General features: G+C 39.7%; 1 protein-coding gene across 2 annotated transcripts in view; it reads right to left on the bottom strand.

Annotated features, from left to right (window-relative positions):
- NAMPT (nicotinamide phosphoribosyltransferase) overlaps positions 1-11750 on the bottom strand; it is a 41490-nt gene extending 29740 nt beyond the window's left edge. For both annotated transcript variants that reach the window (XR_009520592.1, XM_060020264.1), the window contains exons 1-4: positions 11533-11750; positions 5222-5378; positions 3158-3261; positions 851-979 (exon numbers count right to left, since the gene is read on the bottom strand). Coding sequence is in view for 1 of the 2 variants with exons in the window: in XM_060020264.1 (XP_059876247.1) it covers positions 851-979; positions 3158-3261; positions 5222-5378; positions 11533-11589 (447 nt within the window). In the remaining variant the exon portion in view is untranslated. The remainder of the gene's footprint in view (positions 1-850; positions 980-3157; positions 3262-5221; positions 5379-11532) is intronic.
- Positions 11751-15609: the final 3859 nt, after the last annotated feature.

Raw genomic sequence — 15609 nt, 5'->3', positions numbered from 1 at the left:
TTTTCTAAACTTTTTCCAGTCTTTATAAATGAACCTCAAATGTATTATTTTATAATAGAACAAATTAGTTTAACCAATACATTAGTAAGACAAAAAGTACCAAGCACTAAGTAAACACCTCTCAGATAGTGGGGTGACATTATTCTACGGTTACTTCCTAGGATATTTCTTCTTATAGATAAAAATCTAAGCTATTGATAATCTAATTAGATTATTAATATCAAAGCGATGAGGCTGTGAAAACATGATTGCTTAAGTACAGATACCAGGAAAGCAAACAAAGCCCTGTAATATAAACTCACAGCCTATAATGTACTCTCCTTTTGAGATTAGAAATTAAAACCATCAGTGAATCTTGAATATATTTAAATGAGAAATACCAGGTGGTAGAGTCTAGGCCCTAAACTGATTAGGTAAGAATAAAGAAAACAGTTACTAAGAAGCTGAACAAAATTCTTTTAGTCTAACTGGAACAGAACAGCCATAAAATGTCTTAAGTTACTAAAAATACACCTGTGCTGTTTTTGTAATCTTTCTCTATGATGGTATATATTTAGGATTGCAACAAATAAGATGGAGGCCAACTGAGCTTTAACAGTAATAATTCTTTACAATTTGATTTTAAGATCTCAGAAGACTAGATTTTACTGGAAGGAAACTTAAAGATTATTTAGTCCAACTGTCATTTTATAGGTGAGGAAATTGAGGCCTGGAAAGGTTTAGTAAATTTTAGGAGCTTACATAACTTTATTGGTAGCATTTTTTAAACTAGAATCCCAGTTGAATGGTTTTTACATCTACAATTAATGTTAAGTAAAAGTGAAAAGCAAAACAAAACAAAACAATTCACCTCAATCCAATTTGTAAGCCAGTAACACTCTGGATCTGTGTTTTCCACTGTGAAGAGAACATTTCCTCTGGGAATGACAGAGCCCTCAGGAACAGCTTTTACTTCTATTGGAAGATGCCCATCATATTTCTGGTAAGAGACAATAATGAAATTATTAATTCAGCAGGTGGTATGCCATTACCTGTTTAAATAAGGTTCTTTATATTTTACAGAAGCTAAACTTACTGTCATAGAAATTGCAATTGTAGATCTTATTATATTGCTAGTAATCTGGTCAGAATATCCTTATCCTCCTGAAATAAAATTAGCTAAAATGATTAACAGTTTAGTACTAGCATTAATTTTTAAATTTTATGCTGTAAAAGTACTTCTGCTAAGAAAATTTGTCACTTGAAGAGAATTTCAAACTGATTTCAAAACAAAAAAGTTGTTTTCCTATTCCTTCCAAAAAAAGAGTTTATTCCAACATATTCTAAGAGGACTATCTCTCTTCTAAGCAGGTCATTTTCATAAAAGAAAGGCTAAAGACTGAAAGATAAAATAATGGACTGCTATTAGAGAGCACAACAAAATGAACAAACAAATAAGAAAAAGAGAGCACTCCTTGCCAGTAGAAGAATCTTAAATAGGTTTTCTCTATACTGGTAGTAGACCTGATACCATTTTGGTAGTAGACAGACCAATCATAAGTATACTTTCTAGAGCTTTGGCAGTCAATATCCAAGTGCAACAATTCTCTCCCAAATTAGGCTGAGGATATAGTGGCTACATGGTATGTTACTAGATATTTAATTACGCCTCCCCCTTTTTAAAGTTAAAAGCTGTGGCTAACTTTTGGCTAGTAAGGTTTATTTATGTGATTTGGGACAAGGTAACTAGAATAAAAAAAAAATCACGTTACAGCAGAAAGAATAATGCCTTAAAATCCTAGCTTGGATGCAAAAGCAGGTAGGAAACTGTGGGCAAGTAATTTAGAATCGCAAGGGCTCAGACTCCATGCTTGTAAAAGGGGTTACACAAGATTATCTCTAGGGAATCTATGAATTCCTAAGATTCTCTGAATATAAAATAAAAAGGTTTACTACCCTGACCACTGAGAATTCTATTACTAAGCACAGCACTTAACTTACCTATAACTATAATCCTCACAACAAACCAAATGGGTTAAGTGTCAACCAAATGAGTTAGCCAACATAATCAAAATATGTTAGCCAACATATTTTACTGACCTTACTCAAGATATGGGAAAACTAGCAGCGTGCTTACTCAACTTCTTCAAAGACCAGTAATTACCAAACAGTAAAATTCAATATTACGATACAGGCAGGAAAGTTAAAGTATTTCTAATTACTTTGTGTTTGATAGTTTACAATGAAAAAGACATTCATTTTAAAGATAATGAACACTTAACATAGCAAGATGCCAATAGATCCCATTCCCAACCTATCTTTGTAACAGAGAAAACCACCAGGGGACATTCAACACTTATGACTCAATTCCCATGTCTTTGGATGCCCAAAAGTTTAAGCAAGGAATCCAAACATGTTAGGTAGGAATATTACAGTACAATAAAGAATGAAAATTAACTTCATAGATTTGCACCAAACCATTCTTCTAACTATTCAGTAAGGGAAATGTCCTAGAAGTATTGCATAGAGACAGACTCACAGCATCTATTTTCTTAGATAATGTACAGTCCAGAAAATAGGCTTAAATTTTCAAATTGCCAAATAATCATGCTCTTTCTTAATTATAATGTATTTTCAAAGAAAGGATTAAATTACCTTTCTGAAAAATGTTATTTAAATTATAATACATATTACAACAAATTACTTAGATATGCTATAGATTTTAGATACTAATGATGTGTTACCAGGAAAAAAAAATTAAACATTAACTTTTCACAAGAATGTCTAAATAGCCATTATATTTATAGGGTCACAGACAGAAAAGAGTTACAATTACAGTTGACTCTAGTACAATGCTTGTGTTAGAGGCACCCACCCTCCTCTGCACAGTCAAAAATCCATGTATAACTTATGGTCAGCCCTCTGTAACTGTGGTTCCTCTGCATCTGTGATTTTGCATCTGCGGATTCAACCAACTGCAGATTGTGTAGTACTGCAGTATCTACTACTGAAAAAACTCCACATGTACATGGACCCATGCAATTCAAACCTGTGTTGTTCAAGGTTTGAATACCTGTGTTGTGTACAGTCTAATCTTCTATTCAAATTCCATGGCAAGAAATTCTGAACTAAAAGCAAAACCAAAATACATAGGTCAAAACATGAAACCATTTTTTACCTCAAGAATGTAGTTCCATCCCTTTTCATTAAAGACATCGTCTTGGAAATGCTCTTTGTACACCTCTTTGGCTTCCTGGATCTTCTCTTTGGTCACTACTTTACCTAAAAAAATAAACATCTCCTGTTTACATTTCTAAAGGCATGCTGTGAGTTGCTGAGTTGTCATAGGATTAATGTCTCTAGCTATTTCGCCCATTCTGTGGATTAAAAAGACAAGAACTGAGGTTAAATGATTCACCCAGAGTCAACAGCAGAGTCAGAAAAGGAATTTGCACTTCTAACCACTCGCTCTAAGCATAAATGTTAATTTCTTATTTGAAAAGCAAATTTGCAATAGAAGAGATTATTACATGTATAGTATTTTTAAAAAATCACAGTAATAAATTAACTTTTGGGAGATTTTTTAAAAATCTCTATTAATTTATACAGTCTTCAGATTTGAGAGTAAGCCTTTGATAGCTGGCTTTCCAGGTGAATCTGCTCACTTTATTCATAAAGGATGTCTTTGGGGCTGATAATCCAATAATTTTTACAATGCCTAAGTTTTTGCCCCCCAAATATACTTTTAGCTAACTTTATCTGTAAAATGAAGATAATAGTAGAGTACCTACTTTTAGAGTGGTTGTGAGGACGAAATGAGTTAAGACATCTGAATTAAAGCACTTAGAATAATGCTGGCCTATAACACACAATATATTTTAGCTGTAATTAATAACATTTTATAAAGTTTTTAAGCTGTAGAAAATTGAAGTGTGACATTAGTCTTTGGTAACTTTCTCTAAATAAGATCGCTAGTAAATTCATTTAAAATATCTTGGGTAATCTTGTTGCAATGAAGTACTTTGGATATCCAAGTAGGTTTTCAATAGTATAACATATCTGAACTATCTGATCTTAAAATTGCCAAGGTTACAGAAAAATGTCATCATCTGCATAAAATTCAAGTTATTCTGTATTCAATTCTGAGATTACTTTTATGTGAAAAGGTTAGAAATGAAATTTTCCAAAATGTATAAAAAACTTGGGCACTGTTTCCCCCCTCCAAATACCATTACAAAATAAGACTAGAAATGGACTTTCAAATAAGAAAGCACAGAAATTATTTCAGGGATTTTTTTCTTCTTTAAAATGCATTTGAGGGACTTCCCTAGTGGTCCAGTGGTTAAGACTCTGCCTTCCAATGCAGGATGCAAGGGTTCGATCCCTGGTCTGGGAACTAAGATCCCACATGCCGTGGGGTGTGGCCAAAAACTTAAAAAAAAAAAATGCATTTGAGACTAAGTCCACCGTTACAGGTAGTTTTGAAAAATAGGCCTTTAAGGTAAAACTGACTAGCAAAACATATTCTAATTATAATTGCTACCACAATTCAAAATGAGTTCCCAGGTCAGTAACAAATCCTTTATTTTGAATTAATGACTAACGTCTATTAACAAACCAGATTAGCCTCAGAAAATTATTCACTTTTCTAAATTTATTCCCAATCTTACTAGTTTCAGAAAATCTTTGTCATATTTAGAACACCAAGCACATAAGTCAAATTATAAAATTTAATGCTTTCAAATTAACAGATTTCTAAAAATTCCAAAACAATCCCTAAAATAGTTAGGGTAATTAAATAAACATCAAACTAGGACTTCCCTGATGGCGCAGTGCTTAAGAACCCGCCTGCCAAGGCAGGGGACATGGGTTCAAGCCCCGGACCGGGAAGATCCCACATGCCGCGGAGCAACGAAGCCCGTGAGCCACAACTACTGAGCCTGCGCTCTAGAGCCCGTGAGCCACAACTACTGAAGCCCGCGCGCCTAGAGCCCGTGCTCCACAACAAGAGAAGTCACCGCAATGAGAAGCCCGCGCACCGCAACGAAGAGTTGCCCCCACTCGCCGCAACTAGAGAAAGCCCGCGTGCAGCAATGAAGACCTGATGCAGCCAAAAATAAATTAAAAAAAAATCAAAATTAGACTATTCAAAAAGGTACTTAAAATAATACAACAATATAGGAGGAAAACTATGATGAGGTATATAAAAGCAGTGTTTTAAACATATTAGGAAAAACAATACCTTTTAAGTACTTATTAAGAATGTACTGCAACCCATAAAATACTGTTTCCTCATATTTCACCTTCCTTATTTTGGAGTTTTCTGTCTTCTTTTCACGGCATTCAAAGTAGGAATAAACTTTGCTTGTATTGGGTGGGTACTGTTTATAGTGAGTAACCTATATGAAAGAGAAAATACCTGAATTAGAAAATACCAGAAGAATAGAATGTAAATTATGATAAAAAGAGCTTGAAATTATTTAAAACCAGAGAAACTATAGCAGAAATACAAATCAATAAATTGTTATTTTATAAATAGTTCCTGCATTCACAAATATATAGTCTGTACCAACTGTGTATCAGGCCCTGCTTCAGATGCTGAGGATGGGGAAGTAAAACAGACCGACTAGTCCTTCCTCCCATAGGGCTAGGGAGGGCTGAGAGATCATAAACAAAATAATTTGAGCTAGATGGATGCTATGAAAAATTAAAAGAAAATGATGGACTAGAAGGGGCCTGGGAGACTAAAGAGGAGGCCAAGAAGGCTTCTCTGAGATAGTAACATGTGAACAAGATTTACTGACGAGGAAATAGGAAATATCTTGACTTCAGGGACGGAAGAGAATGAAGACCACTGTGGTTGGTGCTTAGAGAATGGGGAGCGGCACATGGTAAGGTCAGAGAGAGAGAGATGCACAGACAAGATCATGTAAGGCTCACAGGCTACCAAGGAGCCTGAATTTTACCTGAAGTGCAGTGGGAAGCCATTAGCATGCTTTAAGCTGGAGTGAATATGATCTGATTCACCTCTGACAAGGATCAGCTTGGCAGAGATGGAGAATGGATTATGGGGTGACCAGAGTGGACACAGAGCATTAAGAGGCTACTGCCAAAGACTAGGTTAGGTGAGAGACTGGCTCAGTATCTTTGGAGAAGTAGGCTGATAGATTAGATTTGGGAATAAAGAGGGGAAGGAATTAAGGATGTCTCCTAGATTTTTGGCTTGACAACTGAGTGAATAATGGTGCCATTTACTGAGATGGGGAAAGCCATTGGAAGGACTGGGTAAGGAAATCAAGAGCTTAGTTTTAAATATGTTAAGTAAACACTAACAAAAAGTTTCATAATATTCAAAATTAAAGTGACCTGCCAAAAGGGAGCCCTTAAATCATGTTGTTTTTCAGCACTGCTTTGACTTACATTACTAGAGAAAAGAGTTGTACAATAAATTTAAAATTACTTATAAGATGAAGAGAAAAAAAACAAATTTCTCATAATATCCTCAGCAAACATTACCCCTAAAAATGTTTCCTCAAGTGGCATAGCCTTCCTGCAACTAACAGAGTACTGCCAGTACTTAAATATATGTGTGGTAAGAACAGAGGCACACAGGAAAATGTAGCTCTTCTAATAAAACTTAGTTTCACAGTTAGTTATGTGGTTGATTTACTTCATGAAAAAATAAGCTTCTAAAAACTGCAATCCCAGATATCCCTGTGTAACAGTTCAAGAGAGGTGTGAGAAATACTTAAGTTGCATAGAATCTTTCTGTGACAGCGAAGTATAATTTTCTCCTGAGCTTCTCTAGATTTCCCATAAGGGTGACGTGATATATTTCCAAGAGCTTTCCTCCCACAATGGGATCACACGACCAAAGGCAACTACTACTAACCACCTTTTACAGTTAATCACTAAGAAATAATCACAAGCCAACATTTTAACAGCACCATGTGTATGGAAGAGCACGTGGAATAACAGACTCAAAGTCACAAACTAAGCTATGTTACCTATGTAATATCTAAGGGCACTCATAAGAGGCACTTCCATTGGCTAAGACTCTCTGCCTCTTCAAAGGTGATGTGCCAGAAACAGCAAAAATCATAACTGATTCTTTCTTCTTTTCAATATTATTCAAGATTTGTCAAGCCCTGGACTTCTGTTGCCCCAGAAAATAATTCATTGCTATTTGGCTTTTGAAGTAGTAACTTCAAAATACAACTTAAAGGATTTTTGGATTACATTATTTTGGTGAAGGTGATAAATTGTAAAACCAGCCATTATCATTATGCTGCCTCTTCCCTTAAATCGGGCAGAGTTCCTGGCAACTTATACCTTTTTTTGCCACAGCTTTAAGAGAGATTTCATACTGACAAAAAGGATACCAGTTTCTGGTATTTTTGTTTTGCAAGATACTCTACAATCATTACTGACCTAATCCAATCTTCCTAGGAGGTATGTTCATGATTTACATGCAGGATTTTATTTCTGTTGCTTGAGTTTTTCCTATCATTTATAATATAAAACTTACTGGAAAAACTCTATCCTAAGAATGAACAGGTACTCTCTGACATACAAACTGCAGCAGGACCACGTGTCTCACAAGGCTTAGGCTGCTGCTGTGACCATACTTAAGTGCCTGTTCAGAAGCGGTGAAAGAGAAGCAACTATGAAAAACAGGAACAGCTCAGAGGAAGACACTGCATAGCTAAAAGTCCAAGGCAGGACTAACTTGCCCATAAGATTGTCATCTATCCCCAAATCTTTTCCTCCAAAAAGCCCCAAATTAAGATTTGTTATTCCGCTACTAACGAGGAAGCAAGCTCTTCTTTAAAAAAAGCTAACTTGGGTGCTTAATCATCATACATGAATTATACAGCCTCTTATAACTTTTCTAAAATCAACTTTCACCCATCTTAGATTGTAAGGGACATCTTTTGTATTTTATAATATGTAGTAGGTCTCCAATATTTATTAAATTAATGCATGAAAATGTGCTGAGTTCTAGATAACCATTTTTAAATGACCTTTTGAGAAGCAACCCACACTGGACGGCACATTTCATAACTAACATGTGATGTGGTTTAAACTGTAAATTGCTTAGGGATTACTTTCTTGTGCTATACATTATCTTTTCCAACTAGGGCTCAATTGACAACATCATCCATTTTAATCTGCTAACAGGTAAAATGTTCAGAAATGTTTAAATGATTCTCTGCTGTAGTCTGTTACAAACATTATCTACATAGAAGGGGAAGGAAGAATGGAACAGAAATGAATCTTTTAATGATCCGGTTATTCAGAAACTGATCAATGGCTATCCCAGAAATAACTGAAAAAAATGACCTGTCTCTTTTACAAAAAAACGTTCCAAATGCTTTTTAAGCACTGCAATGGCTAAGGCCAGCCCAAACGCACCTTTCTCTAGCTGGCTTAGCACAATGTAGATATAACACAGTAGATAATTTTACTTTAAACCATTTTGAAAACATAAATGGTTAACACTTAAGATTAAGTGTCCTTTTCATTTGGAACAAGAACCCAGGATAAAAATAGAAGAAACAACCACATTCACCTATTTCCTTAGTTCATCAATATGTATAATAAAGTATGAGATTACAGAAATGAGTATGTATCTTAAATGCCTCTCCTTTGGCCCAAATTGTCCTGATCCCTCTGGAAAGGATACAAGTGAAAACAAAATTCCCACATGTTGTCATGCACTTGGACACTATCCCATCTACTTGCAAAACACCTTTCTCTAGTGCCTAGACAGCCAATTATCCTTGCTTCAGTTCTAGAAAAAATAAATCAACAATATCCTGCTCTCTTCCACCAATACATCTAAAGCTGTTAGCTCCCTACTTTAACTGGCCAACAGTATGCAAGTACTGATAAGGATATGCATGTAACATTCTCATGTAATTTCCTAATAAAAGTGTAATTTCACTACTTCTAGACTCAAGATTACCATTTCTGTCTCCTCTTCATCTAAGAAGATAAAAAGCCAAAAATACTAAAGAGGCTATAAGGACCACTAAAAGTGTAAGGAAAATGAAACTTAAACGACTAAATTGTGAGTGTGCAATACACTACTTATTTTACTGTACTGCTGTAAACCACTGGTATAAAACATATCATCCTGACTGAATCCTCTTGAGGGTTTTTTTGTGGGGAAGGGAGGGAAATGAAATATCTTACGCAGGTGATAATCTTCTTGAAAGGTTTTATATTCGAAATGGGATAAAATACACCAGTCTGACCTGAAAATGTACAGGAATAAACTTTACTAAATAGATGCAAATTCTGATAGTGTTGTTAAGTATGCCTTGCTAGCAAATTAGAAAACTTTAAGGTAACCACTCTTACCTTTCATCCCAGGAAATTGATGTTAAAGCAATTTACATTCCTTATATATAATGGCTAGAGGAACTACAAATGAAAGAAGCTTGCACACTGTTTTGTAATGTTTAAACCATTTTGAAAATATAAATGGTTAACACTTAAGTGTCCTTTTCATTTATAACAAGAACCCAGGATAAAAACAGAAGAAACAACCACATTTACCTATTTCCTTAGTTCATCATTATGTATAATAAAGTATGAGATTACAGAAATGAATATCTATTTATTTAAATTTATTTATCGTATTTATTTATTTTTAGCTGTGTTGGGCCTTCGTTGCGGTGCGCGGGCTTCTTATTGCGGTGGCTTCTCTTGCTGCAGAGCACGGGCTCCAGGCGCACGGGCTTCAGCCGCCATGGCTCGTGGGCTCTAGAGTGCAGACTCAGTAGTCGTGGCCCATGGGATTAGTTGCTCCGCTGCACGTGGGATCTTCCCGGACCAGGGCTCGAACCCGTGTCCCCTGCATTGGCAGGCGGATTCTTAACCACTGTGCCACCAGGGAAGCCCTGAATATATACTTTAAACGTCTGTTTTGTTTTTTTTTAAAAGTTGGACCAATCAACCTCCGTTTATATTTCCCATTTTCAATAAAATAAGTTACTACATTAAAAAATCTGAAAATTATTTTAAAGATTTAGTTAAGGATAAAGTTCTAGAAAACTATGCATGAGACCATTCTAAAATCACTGTTAAAAATAGTCAAAACACTATAATTGAACTAAGAGACCACAAGAGGAGCACAAGTAAAAATACCCTTGATAGCACTATGATATCCTTGCAATTGTGTAGATTTCCACTTTAAAATTCCATTTAAAAGACCACTTGTTAAAGAAACTTGGTTCTACTTTAAATAATAACCCACCTAAATTATCATAAGTAGAATCTTAAACCAGCTGGGAAGGAAAGTTCAACAGAGAACTTAAGTAAAACGGGATTCTCCAAAATACTTTATTGGAATATTTAAGAAAAAACAAAAAGCAACAAAAACCGCAACAAAAACCAAAATCTGAAAACATTATGCTTTAATCACTATATTCAAACTACCATGCTGCTCAAGTAAAAACGAAAATTTATTCTGCGAAAGTGGAGTTTCCAGTCTGACATATCATCTTTTAGGTGTCCTGGCTAACAAAGCTTGTTAGCAAAGTATAATCCAGTTTATTTCATATAATTTGGAAACTAGGGGAAATGATATTTGCCGGATTTCTCTTTAATCACTCTTCCCTTTACTAATGTGTGTGAGTTTCAAATAAAATTAACGGGTCAGCTATACATGCAAGCGTCCAATAGCCATAGTAAGAGAATGTTGTGTCGCTTCTCTCTCAACAAGTTCTCCAAGGTTAACTACAGTTCCTTTAACACCTCGTGTTTCACTTTCCTTTTCACAGAAACCTCACAGGGATCCTAATGGAATAAGGACAGATCGGCCTTTCCAAGAAGAGGTACGGAGCGTGAGTGATCACCAGGAGCAAGGGAGTCTGAAACGGAGCCCAGTGGAATGGGACGGGGGACCCAGCCGGGCCACAGGCACAGGAACGTGGCTGGCTGCTCTGGCACCCCTACTAGGACTTCGCCCACCCGTTCCTCGGGAAGGGGCGTACCTGCCGGCTAAGGCGTGAGCGCGCTCGACTCAGCTCCGCGGGGGAAACCCCACTTCTCAAACCCGGCTCAGTCTTTCCACCGTGGAACCCCAGGGGCCGTTACCTAACTGACCCGCTCCTCGGGCGAGCCCTCGCTCAGCCCGGCCCGGGGCCAAAAGGCCGTGCTCCTGCGGAAGGCGTGAGCTCGGCCGGTGACGCCCCAGCCACCCCGGCCGCCGGCCCGCTGAGCCAAGCTGAGCCGCCCCGAGCCCCGGGCAGCAGGCGAGCGGCACCAGCTCGGGCCCGCCTCAGCCCCTCGCCGCGCCCCCCCCAACCACGCACCCCCAGGCCCCGCCTCCTGCCGTCTATCCCTCCATCCCTCCTCCATCCGCCTCCTCCCCACTGCGGCGCCAGCCTCACCTGCCCCTAGTCGCCGCCGCCGCCGCCGCGCCTTCCCTCGGGGCCGCCTCGCGCCACGACCCCAGCCCGGCCGCCCCTGCCCCGCAGCCTCGCGCTGGTGCCCGACGCGCCCTCTCTTCCTCCGTCACCTGCCCCCGCCCCGAGCTTCTACCTTGTACGAGTCGGTGGCCAGGAGGATGTTGAACTCGGCTTCTGCCGCAGCATTCATCTCGGGCCGGAGTGTAGGGGCCGCGCGCCGCGGGCTGCCCGGCGCGGCTGCGAGGAAGGAGAAAAATGGGCTTCACCGCGCTCCGTTGCTTAAGTCACCGCTCTGTCGGAGAGGGAGGGTGAGAGGAGGGGGAAACGGAGCCGGGAGGAGGGACCAGAAGAGGGCAGGCCTGGGAGCCGTGACGCGGCGGGGGAGGCGGCGCGCGCGCTCGCAGTCTAGGGACTCCGGCGGCCTCCTCACCCCGACTCCCCGCCCCCGCCCCATCGCCCTGGCGGGGACGCGAGGGGCGGGGCGCGGCCGCGCGTGCGCAGCGCGCAGGGGGCGGGGCGGGTAGGACGTGAGGCACGCTCCCTTCTCGGAGACGCCCATCCCGGGAAGCCTGAGGCTGCGAGGCCGCCCCGGCCCTTGACCCGGGCGCCGGCTTGGCTTTCGTTTCCCTGCCCGGCGCAGTGGGGCGGGGCCGAGAGGGGGCGTTCCCAGCCTCGCCACCTCTGCGATTAGCCGGTTCGCCCGCCCCGCTGGCACCTTCCTATCCTACCCAGTCCTGGCCCGTTTTCTGAGTCCTCTGGAAGTCACGCCACCCGGCTAGGGGCCAAGGAGCCTCCCTCTGCCCGTCTCTCCGTCCCCCTCGCGCACGTACTCACCTTTGTCTCTGGCTCGGATTAAGGATCGAGCCTTTTGCCTCCATCCCTCGTGTCCCTCCTGGTCCTCCTAACCCTCTCTTTAAAATCTGAAGAGCGGCGGTGAGGAATAGGTCTGGGGGTCCCCTTTAATCTGACGCATCGACTCCGCTTTCCTCCGGCTCTATGGCTGAGCTCTTGATCCTTTGAGGATGCTTAGACTGTCCCCGAGAAAATAGACTGCGCCCAAAGTCGGGGGTTGAATTCAATCCTCACAGATAATCAAAGGACAAGACCTAGTTGAATCTAATATTGCCGAGAAGTAAACGGCAACGAGCCAAGTCTTTGACAGGGTGTGAGACTGACGTTTGTCATCGTTGTAATCGCTCAATCTTGGGAAACGGGTTGGCAACCTGGAAATAAAAAAACGAGTGAAACGACGTCGGATGACTTCAGCCAAATGCGGACCATCTATTTGCGCAGTTCTCATACGTGGTTGCATTTTTGCGTAAAACTAAGATTCCCTTTGTCCCCATGATCAATAGCTGTTTTTTTTTTTGTTGTTGTTTTTTTTAAGATTTAGGTTTTACAAGATACAAGTAGCTGGGAAAAAGCGATTTAATGAAAACCAGTACGGGAACTTTACAGATTGTCATTCAAATTAGTGAAAGTCTCATTTTATGGGGGTGGGGGGTCGGGGTGGAGGCTGTGAATTGAGAGTTTCATTGCCCGAAAACTGACACCGCTTCAATTAAAAGCAACTTCAGTCCAGACAATGTCACGGAGTCAGTACAGATTCCTGACAAATGCCTCCATCTATAGGTAGATGCAGCACAAGCAAAGATCACAGAAGTAGTGAGATATCCCTAGGCACTCACCAAGGTAGTGAGATATCCCCTAGACACTCACCAAGGTAGTGAAAAATGCTAATGCATTTAGAATTATTTTCAACAACGAGGTTTAAGACAAACGAAGCTTTTTTGGTTGACCTTACGTGTGTTTACTAGGGGAAATTACTTTTAAAACTATTTAAATAATTAAAATATAAAAAATTTTATTAGGGGAGATTCTGTTATATTAGTTTAAGCAGTGCCATTCAAAGAAGAAAAATAATCCTTTTTGCTCCTCTTAATTTGGAGCTTTTTTTCCTTCATTCATTTAAAATTTCTATAACCTGCTTTACTTAAATGATAAATGCTTTTTGCTTAGCTTCCTGGAATCCATGTATGTATATAACTGACTATTGTTCTATGCACCTTATGCAGGAAAAAAAAAAAAAGAATTCTGATTACAAAGAGGGCTTTGTTTATGGTAGCATTTTTTTAAAAAAGCAAAATAAAATTTGAACTGCATTCTTTGAGCTGAAGTTACAGTTTTAAGGTGAAAAGCCTTAATATCAGTGCAAGTAAAAATGTTAATATTACACTGCTTGTTAAACGCAGAAACTCATAAAGCCTGCACCCATATTAGCAACTTAAACCCTCACAGCAGCCTCCAGAGAGGAAAATGAAGTCATGTTACCAATAGAAAATGACCATTTGTCTAAGGTAGAATTAGACACACTCTATATGTAACTACATGGTTAAGCAGGAACAATTTTGAGTTAGTCAGGATTTACAACTATGAAATTATCACCAAATACAAAGTCAAGGTTTCATTTTGAAATGGCCTCCCCGAAGGACAATTTAACAGCTAGCATTTAGTATGTTTATCTAGTAGCATATAAAAGATCTGAGAAACTGTTTCTCATAGGTCCCCGCAACATGACAAATGATGACGAAAACAAAGACTCAAATGGGCCCCCTCACTTTGTTCAAAGTCCTGGATTAATCTGCCACTCCTACCAAACAGCCCGTCAAGCTTGGTGAATTGGGCATCCAGCTCCTTGTCTATCTTCCTCAGAGAGCTATGAAAGGCCTGTGACTCATACATTTGATCAAAGTGGGTTTTCCTGCACCATCCTGTTTCCACACACCCTTCCAGACAGCCTTTGGTACACTTTTGTATTTCAAAGTTGCCTCGGATATTCTAATCAAACCTGAGTTCACCTCAGTAATAACACTGGAGAAGTAGGTGTGGGACTCACCCACCCGGAACGCCTGACAATGGTCCTATCCATTACCCTACATAACTTTCTCTAGCCTAACCAAGGAGCAAAAGCTGTCACGAAGACAAATGTAAAAGAGGAATTTTTAAATTAAACTTGAACCTTTTTCTTATTCAAACTTCCATGGCCCTTTGGGGACACCCCAGAGTTCTAATTTTGTAAGGAAAAGGTCTCATCTACAGAAAGACATGGGTCTTTGTGAATCTGATTATCAGCGCTGCCCACCCCTGACTCAGTTTGCTGGGTCCTCTACAATCACATAGAGATGCACAGAAAACTGCTGAGTCTTAGTCTAAAAGTATAGAAATGATAGAGTAAATGTAACCCACATACAGGAAGAATTAGCACACATACATGGATTGTTCATAGACCTTCCATTACAAAATGTTCTGGTACACTTTCTATGGTCTTGTGGTCTGACTGTGCTACACTCTTCTAACTAACTATTTTCATGGGCAAAGAAAGGAAAATGGGTACATGTTATGATGCTATGAGTGGGGATTTGGATGTCATAATTACTTATAAATTTTGCTGATGGCCACTTTTAGACTCAATGGCCACAATCAATGACTGAGAGAATGAGACTGTTAGGACTATAAAAGACTGTCAAGATATTTTCATGCAGCATTTCCCTAAGAGAGTTTTTATCACTGATGGTAGTATGTGGTACATATCAGTGGTACACAGATATGCATTTTTATTTCAATTATTATGTATTTACTTTATTTTATTTTTTTGTGGTACGCAGCCCTCTCACTGTTGTGGCCTCTCCCGTTGCGGAGCACAGGCTCCGGACGCGCAGGCTCAGCGGCCATGGCTCATGGGCCTAGCTGCTCCACGGCATGTGGGATCTTCCCAGACCAGGGCACGAACCCGTGTCCCCTGCATCGGCAGGCGGACTCTCAACCACTGCGCCACCAGGGAAGCCCTATGTATTTATTTTTAATGAGTTTTAGAAAAATATAACTAGCACACAAAACTCAATTTTTTTCTTGGGAATCATTACTTAGGATGAAGCCAAAGTTGATGGGCACTTGGACTGGTGAACTTTGTTATTTTCCTTGCCTTTCGTAACCTGTCAGCTGCTTTCATATCTTCAACAGAAGACTGGTTTCCTTGAAGAAGCTAAACAGAAAAGGCTACATACTGTATGATCTCATGTATATAAAATTCTAGAAAGGCAAAACTAGTGTGAAAGAAAGTGATTGTCAGAGGCTGAGGCTAAGGGAAGCTGACTGAATGCAAAAGGGCATGAGGAAACTTTTTGGGGTAAAGGAAATGATATGTGTGATA

This window comes from Delphinus delphis, chromosome 9, assembly GCF_949987515.2.
Source record: "Delphinus delphis chromosome 9, mDelDel1.2, whole genome shotgun sequence".
Lineage (NCBI taxonomy): Eukaryota > Metazoa > Chordata > Mammalia > Artiodactyla > Delphinidae > Delphinus > Delphinus delphis.
Note: the sequence above shows the minus strand (reverse complement) of the source record. Positions and strands in the feature narration are given on the sequence as shown.